The sequence below is a fragment of the Amblyomma americanum genome, chromosome 2, assembly GCF_052857255.1.
Source record: "Amblyomma americanum isolate KBUSLIRL-KWMA chromosome 2, ASM5285725v1, whole genome shotgun sequence".
NCBI classification, from domain to species: Eukaryota; Metazoa; Arthropoda; class Arachnida; order Ixodida; family Ixodidae; genus Amblyomma; species Amblyomma americanum.
Genome location: NC_135498.1, coordinates 23,289,280 through 23,307,305, shown reverse-complemented (window position 1 = coordinate 23,307,305; position 18,026 = coordinate 23,289,280). Strand labels below are relative to the sequence as shown.

The 18,026-nt window shown below is 47.6% G+C and overlaps 1 protein-coding gene across 1 annotated transcript in view; it reads left to right on the top strand.

Annotated features, from left to right (window-relative positions):
* The window catches only part of LOC144118395 (uncharacterized), a 94,765-nt gene extending 77,605 nt beyond the window's left edge, over positions 1 to 17,160 (top strand). The window contains exons 15-23 of the mRNA XM_077651342.1: positions 2,053 to 2,111; positions 4,704 to 4,755; positions 7,078 to 7,162; positions 9,401 to 9,536; positions 10,843 to 10,849; positions 11,144 to 11,174; positions 13,367 to 13,474; positions 16,232 to 16,263; positions 16,968 to 17,160. Of these exons, the coding sequence (XP_077507468.1) occupies positions 2,053 to 2,111; positions 4,704 to 4,755; positions 7,078 to 7,162; positions 9,401 to 9,536; positions 10,843 to 10,849; positions 11,144 to 11,174; positions 13,367 to 13,474; positions 16,232 to 16,263; positions 16,968 to 17,091 (634 nt within the window). The 3' untranslated portion in view covers positions 17,092 to 17,160. The remainder of the gene's footprint in view (positions 1 to 2,052; positions 2,112 to 4,703; positions 4,756 to 7,077; positions 7,163 to 9,400; positions 9,537 to 10,842; positions 10,850 to 11,143; positions 11,175 to 13,366; positions 13,475 to 16,231; positions 16,264 to 16,967) is intronic.
* Positions 17,161 to 18,026: the final 866 nt, after the last annotated feature.

Sequence of the window (18,026 nt, the reverse complement as noted above, 5' to 3'; positions counted from 1 at the left end):
GAGAAACCAAAAACCAAACTCTGGGTCTCGTGGGGGCGCGAAAAGTTCGTGCGCTGGTATGGATGAGAGTCGTCACAAACGAGCGGCTGCGTGAAGTAGGTCAATAGCGGTGGTACGAAATGAGGCGGGCCCATATGGTGGCGAGGCTACAATAAGTTCCAGTTGCCAGACCGTCAGAGTAAGCGGCGAGGCAGCGAACTGTATGTGATCTGGACGAGGCAGAATTGAAATTTTTAGGCATAAAAGTTGCGCCTGGAGCTAAGGCAGGGCTGGGTGCATGATTGTGCGGGCATAGCTGCACGTGACACTTCCAGGCGTACTGTTAAGCGCTGAATTCGCCCCCAAGCAAGAAACTTTACATGGTAAAGCCCTGCTGAGCGCGATTCTTTCTAAAGAATAAAGTCCAGTAAACACATGGCTAAAATGCAACCCGCCAACCGCCAATGCAGGGTGGCCCATGAATCCGCCCTTTCTAGCTTCGCTATTTTTTTCCTTTTCTAGCATATGTACAAAAAAAAATGGCTGGCAGATTCACTAGGTCAGTGCGCAGCTTGCTAGCTAATTGGGCCCTTGCAATAAACATTTACAAGCAAACAGCTCATTTTGTCCGGTGTGCTGCTGCTGGAAAGGTGGAGAGGGCTGCGGGGCAGGCGTTGACCGTGCAATTTACGCCAGACAAGCAAAAAGGGCAGTGTCTGCTTATCGCTGTCATGAACCACCACGAGGGAAGCGTACCGCTGGCGATATATATATATATATATATATATATATATATATATATATATATATATATATATATATATATATATATATATATATATATATATATATATATATATATATATATATATATATGTGTGTGTGTGTGTGTGTGTGTGTGTGTGTGTGTGTGTGTGTGTGTGTGTGTGTGTGTGTGTGTGTGTGTGTGTGTGTGTGTGTGTGTGTGTGTGTGTGTGTGTGTGTGTGTGTGTGTGTGTGTGTGTGGCATAGTTGTTTTTTCTGCTGCTTTATAAGTGATTTCCTTTAAGTAACACATTAATCGAAGCATTATTCTCCCATTATTCTCGCACAGTGTCGCTCTCGCCTTTCGATGCCGCTCCACGTCACACTCGTGGTAATACAGGACGTGCTACGTCTGCCGCTAAGGTAGAGGGTGGCGCTTGTGAACTCTCTAAAGTTCGCTTACACGCAATAAACATAAATGCCCATGAGAGCAGCAGATTGGGCAGCCGTCGCCGTAGATCAGTTCGTAGAGCACCGGACGCGACATTCGGAGGTCCCATGGTTGTTTTTTCTGCTGCTTTATATGTAATTTTCTTTAAATGACGAATAATCGAAGTATTATTCCCCCACTGATGAGCACTACAAATTAAAAAAGAAATAAAAACATTTCTCTATGCACCTCGGTTTGGGTGATTGTCAAACGAGCCCCTCATTTCCTTTACCTTGCCTGCTTTTGTGTGTGTGTGTGTGTGTGTGTGTGTGTGTGTGTGTGTGAGTGTGTGTGTGTGTGTGTGTGTGTGTGTGTGTGTGTGTGTGTGTGTGTGTGTGTGTGTGTGTGTGTGTGTGTGTGTGTGTGTGTGTGTGTGTGTGTGTGTGTGTGTGTGTGTGTGTGTGTGTGTGTGTGTGTGTGTGTGCGTGTGTGCGTGTGTGTGTGTGTGTGTGTGTGTGTGTGTGTGTGTGTGTGTGTGTGTGTGTGTGTGTGTGTCCAAGTTGCCCACAACCTTGTCTGTGGACAGATGGGCGGCCTGCCACAAAGCAAATATGCAAAAAAAGAAAATATGCGAAATTATTGAAGAAAATGCCTTCAATGCTTCACTTCGCGTTAAAAAGTGACCAAAAAGTCCTACGTGCAATATCGGGAACACCTCACGACAGCTGCATGTAATAACATATTACTGTATATTGTAATCATCGTTTGACCGAGTCATGCAACTATGCGTAAACTCATGGTAGTTTTTTTTTCTCGCTTGATGCTGCTGAAGTGACAGGTGATTGAATGCCTGGCTGTGGTGCATGCGTTTTAACACTGCTTCCTTTCGTTGTGTGCAGGCATCCCCTGATGTTCAGCGATGACGAAGGCAGTTACGACTACGGCACAAATGTCATGTGTATGTATAGAACCGCTACGCTTGGTTCATTTGCGCATTGGTGGTAATCACCTTTTAACGGTGCATATGTTTTTTTTTTTTGGTGTCTCAAAGTTTTGAAACACTCTAAACATGGTGTACAGAGCAGTCTGTTTTGTTAGGTAGTGGTGACAATTTGCTACACTTTAATACTCAATTCTTACTTTCAAAATTTCAGGAAATGATTAGTTGCAGAATAATGCTATAGGCTCGTCTATTGTGCGGTATCAGTACACGTTAAAGAACCGCAGGTGGCCGAAATTTCTGGAACCCTCAACAACAGCCTCCCGTATACCCTGAGGCGCTTTGGGACGTTAAACCTTCATAAACCAAGCCAAGCCTTCAGCTAAAACTATTTTTGTTTTGCTATTTCTATTTTCATACCATTGTTCGCGTTTCATTTGAAGCTGACTGTACATTTTTACACCTGTCAGAATAAAATGTCATTTTCTAGTTTCTTTGCGAGAGTACAATAATATGCGTTCGCTGCTGATCCATCAGATATAATAGAGAATGTCGATTTGCGTAGTTAGGCCTAAAGCGAATTGGGTGCCTTCCGCTTTCACATCGGTTCCGGTGTTCAGATCCAGTGTTCATGGATGCCAGTGGTTCAGATAGCGATAATGAGGAGTTATTCCCTACATATGCGGAATTTGCCATCACCTCCTTTCCGTGTGCTGTCCGATGTCAGTGCACGTTAAAGATCCCCAGGTGGTTGAAATTATTCCCTCCACTACGGCTACTCTTTCTTCATTTCTTCTTTCACTCCCTCCTTTATCCCTTACCTTAAGGCGCGGTTCAGGTGTCCCCCGATATGTAAGGCAGATACCGCGTCATTTCCTTTCCCCCAAAAAAACAATTTTCATTTTTCATTTTCTCATTTACATTTAACCCGCCGCGGTGCATCAGTGATTAGGGCGCTCAGCTACTGATCCGGAGTTCCCGGATTCGAACCCGACCGCGACGGCTGCGTTTTTATGGAGGCAAAACGCTAAGGCGCCCGTGTGCTGTGCGATGTCAGTGCGCGTTAAAGATCCCCAGGTGGTCGAAATTATTCCAGAGCCCTCCACTACAGCACCTCTTTCTTCCTTTCTTCTTTCACTCCCTCCTTTATCCCTCCCTCACAGCGCGATTTGGGTGCCTACCGAGATATGTGTGGAAATTACTGCGTCATTTCCTTTCCTCAACCCCCCCCCCCCCCCCCCCCCCCCCGAAGAAAAAGAAACCACCGCTTCTACAGGATTGATTCGCTACTGCCGCCGCTTTAGCTCTCCTTAATACGTCTTTCCAAACGTGTGTAAGGTTCGCTCATGCCGATAATAATGCGATGCATTACTTAGCATTGAACGAGTTAATGGAGAATACCTGAGTAATTTGCAATTCGCTGATGGCACTGCCTTGCTAAGTCACTCACGAGATGAACTGCAAAGCATGATCAATGAGTTAGACAGGCAGAGTAGAACGGTAGTGCTAAAAATTAACTTTCAGAAAATCAAAGTAGTGTTCAACTGTCTTGCAAGGGAACAGCAGTTCGCAATTGGTAGCGAGGTGCTGGAAGTGGTAAGGTAATATGTCTACTTAGGGCAGATAGGGACCGGTGATCCGGGTAATGACACGGAAATAACTAGAAGAATAAGGAATGCTCATATGGCAAGTTCTTTCAGATCATGAATGGCAGTTTACCAATATCCATCAAGAGAAAAGTATACAGCAGCAGTGTCTTACCGCTACTCACCTATGGTGCAGAAAGTGGTGGTTAACGTAAAGGGTTCAGCTTAAGGACAACGCAGCTAGCTATGGAAAGAAAAAATGATAGGTGTAACGTTAAGGGACCGGAAGCGGACAGAGTGGGTGAGGGAACAAACGGCTGTAAATGACATCCTGGTCCCAATCAAGAGGAAGAAATGGGCCTGGGCAGGGCATGTAATGCGAAGGCAAGATAACCGCTGGTCCTTAAGGGTAACGGAGTGGATTTCAAGAGAAAGTAAGCGTAGCAGGGCGCGGCAGAAGTTTAGGTGGGCGGATGAGATTAAGAAGTTTGCGGGTATATGGTGTACGCAACTGGCAAAGGGCAGGGTTAATTGGAGAGACATGGGAGAGGCTTTTGCCCTGCAGTGGGCGTAGTCAGGCTGGTGATGATTGAGCGACGTCGTTGAATGGACAGGAATTGCTTGTCTGGTTAGTGCTTTTTGGAGGACACGTTAGTGATCTTCACAAGAAACAAGTCACAGGACAACAGGCACGGGAGGAGTAAAAACTTTATTGAACAAAACGGGATTTGCTTCAGCTTATGGGCGGAGTCATTATTTCAGGGCTGCAGTGGCTTATGCTTCCCTGCGGACCTGTTGGATGAGTGCCCGTTGGTCCTCCAGGTTGTCGCTGGCCAGGAGCGCCTCCTGCCGCTCAAAAGACAGTGTTTTGTGTCTGTAGGTTTGCGAACAGTTCAAGCACTAAGTAATCACCTGTACTGCGTCTGTCTCTTCTTTTGTGATTGTTATGAGTACGAAGTCTTTTTCCGTGCTCCACTAGCCAGCGGCTCAGCTCAAGCTCACCTAATGCACTTTTCATCCCTAGATGTCCCCTTTGGAATGTTCAGACCCCACTTCTACAGAGACAGCATGGCCTAGTGAGTACCCTCTTAAATGCAGCGTCACTGTCAGTGGCGCTGCGTGTGTGTGTGCGCGCGTGCTTGCATGCGTGCGGGTGGTGGGCTTGGGATAAACATGCGTGTCCAATGTGCTGCGAAGCTACGTGCGGGTTTATATTGTGAGCCCTGCATTTCCATCAAATTATTTATTGCACAATCCAGTTAGGCTCTGTTTCGCAAATTTTTATTTTTAGACTTAAGTCTTGTGAGTTCTCAGTTCAAGCCATCATATTTTTTTTAAAAATGCACCTTCGTTGCTGTAAATTGTGTTTGCTTAAAGCTGTTTTTTTCACTATTTAAAATGTCATTTCGTAGTCGATTATTGCATTTCGATTAATTTTACTGGCTTATTAAGACTGAAGGAATACCGAAAATGCTTGTTACGAGATAGAATAGGCAATGTAGCATCTATAATGTTCATCATTCACCATCATAATAACCGTTGACGGCTCACCTGAACGAAATCCGTAGTGTAGCCGACAAATGCAGCGCGAGAGAATGGGACTGGAATTTCTTTTTTGTTTAACTTAGCAATATGTGGATTTCGTGACTCAGTGTCATACTGTCTTCGTTCAGAAATCATGTCAGCTACCAAGGTCACCCTTAGTTCGACGGGGAAGGAGAAGGGGAAAGCTTTTCACTCGTGAACCGCCGCGGTGGCTCAGTGGTTATGGCGCTCGGCTGCTGACTCGAAAGACGCGGGTTCGATCCCGGCAGCGACCATCGAATTTCGATGGAGAGGCCCGCGTACTGTGCGATGTCAGTACACGTTAAAGAACTCCAGGTGGTCGAAATTTCCGGAGCCCTCCACTACGGCGTCCCTCATAGCCCGAGTCGCTTTGAGACGTTAAGCTCCAATAAATCAAACCGAACCATCACCTTCGGGAGCGTGCGTCGTGGAAGGATCCGGAGTGGAGGGTCGCGGTGTTCGTCGTAATGGGCCGTCGAGCAGAGGCTACTCTGGGCGTCGGAAGGTGGTCGGAGCGGAGGATGGAAGGTCGAGTTGAAGGGTCAAGTCGGCGAGCGGAGAATGTTCAAACTGCGGAGTGACGACGGCTCCTCCGCCAGAGGTCGCCGTCCTCAGTTTTCCCGGCGCGGACTAGAGGACTGCTGGAGGCACGGCTAACGGCCAGGGGAATAGAAGCGACGGGGCGACGGCTACCTGGACTGGCGCTGGGGCGAGGGCGCAGGGGGGACGTTGGCCGTCAGGTATTGGTCGATATCGCGGGGTCGTTCACCATAACGTGGCCCGGATGCGTCTGGTGAAAACCCTGGCAGGCCGATACGACGGTACGTGCAGTGGCGCAGTATGTGGCCGGCTTTACCGCAGTGGAAGCACCAGGGCTGGTTGTTTGATGTGTGCCACGCGTGTGCTTTGCTGAGGGGTGGTCGTGCGTCAGAGAGGGCAGGCGAAGTCGAAAAGCGTTGATGCGGTGAGCAGGAGGAATGCTTTCGCATTCTCGCACGTAAGCAGTCTCTGGTTCCTTCGTCTAATCCATGAAAATCAACTGAGAGGCGAAGACCGTTGCTTTCAAACTCATATGCCGTTAGCTTCGACGGCAACAGGCTTATTGCAGTAAGTTTGACTCATTTTATAAATTTTCAGGGACGCCTGTTCTGGAAGTATACATGCAGTAGCAGGCATGGGCGTCAACCACGGCCCACGTTACCAAGTGTTATGTCCTAATTACAGGCTGCATTTGTTAACAAGTACAGTCAGTAAGGATTGCGACTCGGTAAAGAAATGCAGAAAGCTGTTGAATATGACGCGATATTCCAGGAAAGCGCGCGGGCCCTTATATGCAGCATGACCATTGTGAATACATTTCTTTCAGCATTGAAATGTATGTGCCGTGTGTTTCGTAATATAGGGGCGCTTTATTGTGACTGGTCATTTTTGTCCATTTTTTCGCTTCCTGTAAGTCTGTACTTTGCGTTAACGTTTGATTGAGTGTCCTTTTGAGGTGGAATTTTTTTCACACCACGGCTTACGCTCCAACTGTGTCGTATCAAACTGGAACTGAAGCTGAACGAACCACCGCATTGGCGTATTATGAAATGAATTGCGAACCACGTTTCTGTACATTTCAATCAGTGCAGTGTTAGCCGGTGCTGCTTCTGAATCGGGTCGAGCCATTTCGAGCCCTGATTTTCGACCCTGTATCCGCACCGCTGCTATTTTAGCTATGCCTAAGCTGAGCTTATTCAAAATGCGAGCACCACAGGCAGGTTGATATATCACCCGTCGTTTTCAAATGTTGCGTTTTTGTTTGCTGACTCGCTCGTTGCTTGTTCTTTCAGCATGGGCAATTATGCAACATTCGGGTATTATGGATCCATGAACATCATGAAGTTGTTGGACAACAAGGGTAAGCGTCCGTACTACGTACCTGCGTAAATAATATGAAAAATGCTTACATGCAAGTGTGTGCGCCTTAGACCAGACCATATTTCCACATATATGAGAGCAGCTTTCTGCGAAACTCGCAGACTACAGTCATGTTGATCGTTCCAAGATCCTTTCGAGACTTTAACTTATTCGTTATTCTTTCTTTGTTCGCACTTTTATTATTAATTATTATTATTAATTGGTTTTTTGGGAAAGGAAATGGCGCAGTATCTGTGTCATATATCGTTGGAAACCTGAACCGCGCCGTAAGGGAAGGGATAAGGGAGGGAGTGAAAGACGAAAGGAAGAAAGGGGTGCCGTAGTGGAGGGCTCCGGAATAATTTCGACCACCTGGGGATCTTTAACGTGCACTGACATCGCACAGCACACGGGCGCCTTAGCGTTTTTCCTCCATAAAAACGCAGCCGCCGCGGTCGGGTTCGAACCCGGCCGCGGCACTGTCCGAGATTTAGAAATTTTCCATCCAGCGTCCTCTATAGCACATGAAAGGATGCTTTTATTATGCTTCGAATTAATTTGGTCATGACCGTACTCATCTGCAGCCCCTCCGTTGTAATGCGATATAGGGGCGGTACATGTAACTAAGAAATACAGAAAATTATGGATTCAGGATACCAAGCCGCGCACCCATGGTGTAAAACTGAAATTTAGTTTGTCAAGTAAAGTCTTTCCTTCCTTACCTTAGACTAGTTTAGTGCGGAAGTGTGAACGTGACGTCACAGTCATGTGACGTTTAACTACTGCTGAACTTGGCTAGAGAGCGAAAGCTGTGTTGTATCGGGCAAGTAGACGCGGCTTGGCGTCTGTAACGTTGTGTGCGTTCCGCACACTGGATAGCCAGCGCGCCCACCCTGCTACCCTGGCAGTTAAATTAATGGTTGATCGCGAGAGGTTGGTCACCCAATGAATGCTGCGGCCGATTGCTGCAGTGCCGCGTGTCTGCCACAACGTTGTCAGCGCTAATGCATGCATCCCACATCTCTCTCACCGCCGCCACGTATCTCGAAGCGTGATTGAGGTGTCCACTGACCCAGGGAGCAAGTTATGCGTCCTTCCTTTCCTCAAAATCATCGGAGTCCAGAACGTTGTCGACGCCGACGCCAATGAACACAATGGACGCCGATGGCCTCAAGAAAACGGAGGCGAGCGCTCGGTTTCGGCGGCGGCTGAGTGACGTCATAGCTGTCACGTGCTAAAAGGTCAAACACACGCACACTGCGAGGAAACTGACTGCGGAGGGGAGTAGTAAAGTGTTCGTTTTAAGAGTGCGTGGCATTTATCGTACTTAAAGTGAAAAACAAATGTTCTGTAAGCTCCTGAGCATGAAATCTATAGTCCTTCAGTTTTGTACTCAAGCACCGCAACTTTTAATAAGCGCGAGGAGTTGTTGTTTCTGCAATAATGGCTAAGCCTTTCTCTTCGTCCCCTTCTGTCATCGAGCGTGCAGACACACAACATATATGTCATCCATCTGCCAAACAACGAACATAGGGAGAAAGGCGACTGACCTGGCCAACAGCACTGGCATCGTCTCTAATTCTGCCCATTTTTCAGTGTGCTGCCGCCTGAGCGACCGCCGCCACCCCAAGTTCGAACTCACAGCAGCCTCGAAATCTGCGGGCAACTTTTTTTTTTCAGTACCGAGTATCGTTAAGATACACGACACAGTGCAAATGTGTTTTCTATACCGATACTTCGATACTTTCATTTTTGGCAAGTGATGCCTAACACCGATAGACAAAAAATGTATCGAGAGATAGTCTGTCTGTCTGTTACTGCCAGAAATAAAGGAAAGCGCACAGGCCTGCCTACTGGCTCAAGCCGAGCCCACAATCGCTACCACGTGCAGACAGTATAGGAGAGTTGAAAGATGCGATAGAAAGACAGGACAGTAAAGACGCGCTAAAGACAAGGCCCGATCCCGGAGGCAGTGCAATACCGGGCCAACCGGTGGCTGGAGTGAAGCAACCTTTAAACTCTCCGCCACATTTCCAAAAAATAAGTCCAACTTGAACCCGTAACAGATACTCGACGGGTCCGGACAATCCGGAGAGTATTCGAGAGATAGTATCGAAGATACAAGATGCCTTCGATACTGTCCATGCCTGTTGAGCAGCAGTCGGTTTTCTTCTGACTTTCATCTTTGTCCAGTGGTAATTAGGCAAAGTAATGGCAATGGCACTGACCAGCGCTGTGCGCGAAATGTTGCAGGAGGTTTACACCAAGGCAGGCTACCAGCACCCTGTTCTCTGGACCGGGACGTATGCCATGAGCAAGCTGAATTGGCAGTACAGGTGCCTCAACTCTGCGAAAGCGGTTAGCACGTTCTCCCCTTTCAGAACGCGACTCTGTGCATGTGGCTCATGGCTCGTGCCACGACGCGTTTGCAGCGCCAGATGAAATGCGAACAGTGGAGCGCGTGGCCAAAGGCTCATTTTACGCAGTCTGCATGTTGCCATCGGAGATAAGCGCGCTCTTCTGGTTTGCGATTGTGTTGCTTCTGTTTTTTTTTTACGTTCCTTTTCTCTCGCTTCGCCACTGTAGCGCCACATTTCTGGAAATTTTAATAAAAAACAAACAAAAAACGTTACCCTGGAATACGATTACATGTAAAAATATTTAAATTGCTTTAATTAGCAGTTTAACACCCCATCTGAAGTGCATTGCAATAGTTTGAAAAAACAAGGCGCTTAATTTTTTCGCTCGGCAATGATTGATTGAGGAACGCGAACTCAGCTTATACTGTGCGCGCTGTGCCAGAAAGCGTGCTTCAGCAGACAGCAAGTAACCGGCTTTTCACATGCACTTTGGATATGTTTTTTAGTACGTACCAGCTCGGTTTACATTTAACCGTTTCTGTGCGAGAGCGCATACGGCTCGATCAGTCGGAAAGCCGTCGGCGTTTGTAGTTGGTACAGTGCGCCAGAAATATTCGGAGGCTGCGGCACGCGCACTCATTGAATAAAAAAAAAAACTGGTTCGAGGCCCCAGAATCGAAACCAGGGCCCTTGGCCGCTCGAAATGGGGACGCTTACACTCCGCCTAAGAGGCTCGATGTTTGGGGGACGAATAAAGGCGCATCTAGTGAATGGCACGGGTTTTCTCAGAACCGTATCTTCGAGATCTGTGCTCAGGCACACACGAGTAATTATGACCATGTAAATTACAGATGTCGGAGTTAAGCTAGTGCCATGCGTTTTCCGGAAAATTTACTCCAGGGCTTGGTGTGCAGTCGTAGCGCCATCCCTATGGGACCCACTGAAGCCCCCCCCTTCGCCATGCAGGGCGCGGCGCGTAGGTGACCTGTATGGGTCATAGTATAGTTTCCGAACAGGTGGGATGGAACCGCAGGCCGTCTACGAGTGCTAGTGTGGAGCATAATACTAATAATTGGCTTTTGGGGAAAGTAAATGGCGCAGTATCTGTTTCACATTTCGGCGGACAGCTGAACCGCGCCGTAAGGGAAGTGATAAAGGAGGGAGTGAAAGAAGAAAGGAAGAAAGAGGTGTCGTAGTGGAGGGCTCCGGTATAATTTCGACCACCTGGGGATCTTTAACGTGCACTGACATCGCACAGCACACGGGCGCCTTAGCATTCTGCCTCCATAAAAACGCAGCCGCCGCGGTCGGGTTCGAGCCCGGGGAACTCCAGATCAGTAGCCGAGTGCCCCTAACCTCTGAGCCACCGCGCCGGGCTATAAGTATCTTCTTTCTGAGCGCACCCAGCTTAATCTGTCATACAGAAACCCTTCACTGTCTTACTCGCAGGAACCCCGTATTTTCTTTCGACATGGATATACACATAATGGTAGATATTCAACTTGTGGAGGTCCAGTGGGCTGTGCTAGGGATCAACGTGTCGACTGCGGTTTCTGCAAGCCCCGCACACCCACCTTAACGCTTCGCTTTCACTGTCTCCCTGCGCAGAATAACACAGACCGCGCGCTTGGTGGCAAAGGGGCACGAGACCACTTTCACCAGGATTCCGGGTTCGTACATGTTCTGCTTTTGCGCGCTTTCGTCGCCACATTTTTCTGACTCTTATAGTAATTTGCAAAAATGGTCGGAAGTTCTAGTTGATAGTTAATATTTGGAAAAAAACAGAGCACCTTAATACTAGGACTGAGGAAGATATAACGGCACAGCGCTGACTTTCGTCCAGCCGGCTTGGAAAAATGAATAAGATAGCTGCTGGAGCTGTACTCATGTGTACCCATGTGGACTATTTCTTTTATTGCATAGCAACACAATATAATATATATATATATATATATATATATATATATATATATATATATATATATATATAGGAAAGGTGGGTGGGAAAGCGTGGCGAGCCGCTGTTTGGTTTGGACACGACAGAAAGATAACTGAGGTGAAAAGACGCGAGATAACAATGCTGTACCTGGGATGGGAATAAATAAAAATGTAAGGACTGATAAAGGATGGGCGCCGAAAGGCAGTAAACAGAGTAACACATGAACAATATGCGATAACATGAAAATAAAGAATAAAAAGTGAAAAGGCCGTTAAGAGCAGAGTCAAGATAAAATGCATTAAAGCTGCACTCAAGAGGAATCTGAACTGATCTTTTTACCGCGGGAACTCTAACGTTCCGGGAATTCTTAGAAACTTCGAATTATTGCCCTGTGCGGCCGATTTCCCTAATTACATCGAATTAAACGTCCCTGCTCCCGCCTTTTTTGAACTCAACGCGGTAGGTAGGCGGAGTCAACCAACGCGTGGAGAGTGCCTTTCAGCCAGTCCAGTGGCGGCTGCGCTTTCGGTTTATTTTGTTTTCTAGGTTTCAGTGAATAAACAGTTTCAGTCAGACAATGTAGCCGCAGATTAGGCCCACGGAAAATAAAAACACACGTGGACACTTTGATTTACGTGTCACTCCGCCGATGGCAGAGCGGCAAGCCGCCATGGGGACTGGCTGACGCGTTGGTAGACTCCTCCTGCCTTCCGCGGGAGCCGGGGCGTTTTAATTCGATTTAATTAGGGCAATCGGCCGCACAGGACAGCAATTTCGAAGTTTCTAAGAATGCTCGGAACGTGTAGGTCGAGTTCCCGCGGTAAAAACATGAGTTCAGATTACTCTTTAGTGCACCTTTAAAAAAGTCCAAAAAGGCCGTTAAAAGCAGAATGAAAATAAAATCCGTTTAAAAGAGCTAAAAAGGGTAATTAGGTCGTCCTACTTTAACTTTGACGTTTTAAATGGGTGGGGTTTCTGAATTCAGCCTTTAGCTCTTCTTGACCTTTTTGGCATTGGTTTTTTCCGTTCTGCTTTTAACGGCATTTTGGCTCTGTTAATGTTAACCGATTGGTCGTGGGGAGGGGGGGGGGGGGGGGGGGGGGGGGGGGGGGGGGGGGGCACCCTTAACACTGTCTGTGTGCGGGCGTGATGACCTACCAGCGAGCTACTGGCGACGCCAGCTTCTCTAAACTTCCAATAGGTGACGATAGGTACTATCGGGGACAAAAGTGGTATACTCCACGCTGCGGGAGCCGGAGTAACGGAAAACTGCACCGTAACGCACTCTAAAGCACGAAACATTGAAAACGAGTCAAGCGACATGCCTGCAGATAAATAAAGGGCTCCCATTGGCTGTCTTAATCCCAGATGCCGCCTGTAGATGGTGCTGCGATTCAGTTTTCCGTAAAGTGCCTCAATGCCAGCGCCGGGGTGGAGACTTCAGCGGCGCCGCCATATTGAATCACACGGGATCAACGGCGCTAGCGTTTGTAACGGCGCCGTTTCATGCTCTCGGCGCGCTTCAAAGTGCTTTAACTTGAACGTCCTTTAGCAGCGAGAGCTACACTGGGCTACCAGTTGCGCATTTCGCGGTACATGGGAGAGGAAAAGTTGTGATTCAATATGGCGATGTCGCTTAAGTTGTCTCCACCCGGGAACGGCGGTGCTGGCATTGAGGCACCCTAGTTTTCCGTTGATCCGGCTCACGCCTGCGTGGAGTATACCACTTTTTGTCCCCGATGGTACCTGGCATGTGTGGCTTGTCTCGGGCTGCGTGAAAAAATCTCAACTGTCCCACGACTTCGTCGTGTGACCCAGTATTCGTGGTCGTACAGCATGATCAAATCACTTGACCCACCGCTGACCCACCACGTAATGAACGCTTGAAGGAAGAAACTGAGTGCCTTCTTTGGTGGTCCCCAGTTCTTCCGGAGGCAAGCCCTGATCAGGGCCTACCCTCGACCGGAGTACCGGCTTGACTTGGATGCGAAGGCCGACATGGAGCAGATCTACCTCACCGCCGTCATGCGGGTGCGTCCAAAAACTCATCGCGCTCTCATCGATATGGCTTCTCTCCTCCTCCCTCTCTCTTCGTGCCCAATTAAGCACAAACTCGCTGCAGGCCCAGCCAACATGAAGCTCTCAATTTTTTTTTTCGGTACCGTGACAAAACAGTATACGCACCAACAGTACGCCAAAACCGCACCACTGATAGCATAGCGGTGAAGACTATGCCACAAAAAGCTAGCAAGCGTAAAAAGCAGTACACCAAAAACAATTCATGGTGGTTTAGCCTTGCTTAAGCACGAAATATTTCGCGATAATAATAATAATAATAATAATAATTGGTTTTTAGGGAAAGGAAATGGCGCAGTATCTATCTCGTATATCGTTGGACACCTGAACCACGCAGGAGGGAGTGAAAGAAGAAAGGAAGAAAGAGGTGCCGTAGTGGAGGGCTCCGGAATAATTTCGACCGCCTGGGGATCTTTAACGTGCACTGACATCGCACAGCTCACGGGCGCCTTAGCGTTTTTCCCCCCATGAAAACGCAGCCGCCGCAGTCGGGTTATAATAATAATTGGTTTTTTTTGGGGGGAAAGGAAATGGCGCAGTATCTGTCTCATATATCTTTGGTCACTTGAACCGCGCCGCAAGGGAAGAGATAAAGGAGGGAGTGAAAGAAAGGAAGAAAGAAGTGCCGTAGTGGAGGGCTCCGGAATAATTTCGACCACCTGGGGATCTTTAACGTGCACTGACATCGCACAGCACACGGGCGCCTTAGCGTTTTCCCCCCATAAAAACGCAGCCGCCGCGGTCGGGTTCGAACCCGGGACCGCGGCGGCTGCGTTCTTATGGAGGAAAAACGCTAATGCGCAAAATCGCAGTTTTTTTTGCAGGCGGACACCTCCGCCACGTACCTGAAAGCGCGATTGAGGTGTCCACTGACCCAGGGAGTTAGTTATGCGCGGCGTCAACTTTTTTATCGTCATTGCCAATTTGCCCAATGCAAGCCGGAGGCCTATATGCTCCAATGTCGCGTTTTCTGCAGCAGTGTTGTCAACACCAACGCGTATTGCTCTAGTGGCCGTGTTTTCTGCCACAGCGAATTGTCGACGCCAACTCATGCAGTGCACACATCTCTATCGCTATAACCGCCACATAGCTCGAAGAACAAATATTTCAGCTTGATAGTAATATTAGTCGGTAAAGATGATGGTGTGCAATGCACACCACGAGAGTGTGTTGCAGTTTAACACGAGGCGTGATCGGCTGCAGCTATAGCCTAGCGTTCTCGCGCACGCCAGTGAAGCTGAACTGTTCCGCGCCGCTGCAGGTTCAAGTGCCAGTCGCGGCATTATTTAATCGATTTATTTTTGTTTTATTTAAACTTGGCACAAGCCGACAAACACCATAAGATCTTGCTCGGGGTTTACCCATCAGAATAGTACTTTCGTATTAAAAAACAGCCGCTTAAAACAGCACAGTGTCTGCACAGTATAACGACACAACGAAGAATCTGCAAAACGTTAAGGGCCGAATGTAAAACATTTGTCAGAAGTCTGGAGCCCAAGAGACTTGCTTCTAAGCCGCGGCAGTAAGGCTCGTGTAGCATTCGTGTAAGTTTTACACATCGCAGGAAGCACTAGCAAAAATCTTACCTTCAGGATATTTTCGTCCCCTTTGTACGAAGCCAGGTTGTTAGCCCCATTGGCTTGCAATCTGGCTTGGCACCGTTACAGCGAAAAGGTGACAGGACGCTCTAATGTGAGCTGACGTGGTTGGCTTTTGCAACCAGAATACACCCTTATACCTTTATAGAATGAATGCTAGCCGCTTTTTGAGGTCCTCCCTCCCCCCTTTTTTTTCACGTGTTAGCTCGCTTAAAACGTCCATAGCACTCTCGTGATTGTGAGCTACCAAGATGTACGATTTCAAAGTGAGATACTTATTTTTTTTAATTCATTGGCGAATACCGTAACGACGCTACTTATTACGCTCGGTACAACGCGGTTGTATTGTGTTGGCAACAAAGCCTAGTGAAGTAATTGAGCCGATACAAATGGAAGAATGCTCGTGTGCAGTTAGCGGCATTCAGCATTCTGACAGGACTGGATTCAAAAACTCTGTATTATTCAATAATGGGAGTGCGGATGGGCATCTGGCTCAGTATGCAAGGAAAAAGCACTGTTGCAGTCCTATTTGCCAACAGGCGTGGGTTATCAGCTGATGAAATGCAGCCAGTTACAGAAGAGGCGCGAGCAGTCATTCGGGTGGAATTTTTTTTGTTTTCAGAGGTAAAGCACGAAACATCCTAAGCGTTGGCCTGCACTTCCGCTTGTATGTGTCTAGCATTTCATTGCGAGTTTTTAATTTATCAACGCAGATGATAGACCAATAAATTCTCCGTTTTTCTAACTGAAAGCTAACCCTTTTTTTAATTTTCAGCTTCTGTTGCTTTTTTTTTCATTATTTTACGGTGAGCAGATCTGTCATCTGCATTTTATTTTTCTAGTCTTGAGCCCACAATCCGCATGGTCAGCAAGCTGTTAAAGCAAACCTAATCCCAATCCCCCAATAACCAGCGGGAAAACAGCTGGTGACTCTCGTCAGTCAATACGAGAATTATGAACGCAGCCTTTCCCAGTACTTGCGCTGCATGGATTTGTTTAAATCAGGAGGAGTGGTTCAATAGCAGTTTCAGCGGTCTTCGTTGTGTATGCTATGTACGAGCTATGCTCCACGTTTCCTGCTTTGGGTTTTGACTTGCATGTTTTATTATTGCAGACCTACTGCCCCTACAAGAAGATGAAAGATAGGTGAGTATCCGTGTGTTCCATCATTGGTAACAGATTGCTTTGCACGAGAACGAAAAGCGCTGATATCCACACTCGTGTATGCAGCCGAACTCAGACTCTGGTCTGAGGTCGAAGTTTGTAGAGGCCCGCAGTGCTTAGCCCTACTCGATACTTGCACACGTCTAAAATGTGTGTTTTGGGGCTATTTACACACGAATGCAGGCGCTGGCACTGAAAACTCTGTATGTCAACTGGGAGACGTTATTGTGATGCTACATCGGGGCGCGAAATTTTATTTTAAGAACATGATTGAAAAACATTTCGAGCTAGCAGCATCAACTACATAGCTGAGCAGAGCATATTTACCTCAGCTGCGTATTCAGCTGCATGGAAGCCTGTGCCACTATGCCCTCGACATTATGAAAGTACGCTTGAAGCCTGCGTCATGTTTGTGGTTGGTCAGGGCGTATAGCGCTTCACTTCTAGCCCGCAAGAAAGTTGCAATCATGCATCTGTTCCGAGTGTGCAACTGTGAACGATTCACTGGCATGATCGCCAAGCCAACCTAGATTTTGCTGTCGTAATTGCTGCAGCGTTTTGTGACTTATCAAAGCTCGCATTCCACGAGGTTTTACTGCGTTACAGTTGGCCCCTATCAGTGTATTATGCCGAAGTGGCAATGAAGTGGCGCCAATACTGGCAATTCTGCGTTCCCCTCTCTGCAGCGTCAACAAGATGTTCCAGCATGACCTGTACTACCAGAAGGCTTACTGCAGTGAAACTGGCAAGTTGAAAAAGCCGGCCAAGGATCTGTGCTACATATGGCACAGCACGAGACGGGAGTACTGAGGCAACGCAAAGCACCGACCACCGCAGACGCTCACGAGCTCATTAAAAAAAGCGCCATGGCCACAAACTTGCCGCTCTTACTCACTTTATGCCTTCTGTCGGAGACAGACGACACTGCATTAATCTTTCGCCTCCGGTCAACTGCAGTGAAAATGCATAGTGTCCGTCGACAATATTCTGACCACGCACTCATACCAGCCCAGGACCGATTTGTACGACCGGAGAATCCGTCGATATTCATTGCATGGTCATAACTCGGCAAGGAGGAAGTTGCTTTCCTGCGGCGACACGGCGGTGGTTTTGAAGCAGGACCCCCGCTTCGAACTGAGTTCGTCGTTGTTGCTGCCTTTTTCAGACCGTTCACTGGCCATAAATGAGGCGCCTGTCTTTCACTTCGTTTCATCTCGCCTATAACAAAGTGTGAGCGATAACTGCGCTTAATTTTTTTTTTTTAGTGACGCTTCTGCCGCTAATGTCGAAGCCTAAAGAGAAGCGTCGGTTTGTTGACAAAAATGGTTCCAGTTCCAACAACCAGATGGCGCCACTAGGCTGAGCTTATCGTTGTTTCTGCTTGCATACGCTGAATTAAAACTGCGAATGTGAGAAATAGCGTTAGGTCCAGTGAAATGACTGCATTTAGCGTACGTAAGCGTGCGTACCCCTATGGTGCGTGGACAGCGTCGATTTAACGCGGAAGAGTTTGGATTCAATGAGCTTTGAGGTCGAATGTGCGAAACTCGCAGGTAAAGCATGTAGTTTTTCAGTTTTTAATTCCTTTGATCTGTTAGTCTAATCTGCAGTATATAGTCTGTTAACCTGATGTAGCGGCATTTCATACCACGTGCTGGGTTCGAAGTGATAATGGGATGAGTATCATGCTTGAGCGGAACTGTTTAATGCCACTTTTCCTTAGAATAACAGTTGGTAGTGTGCGC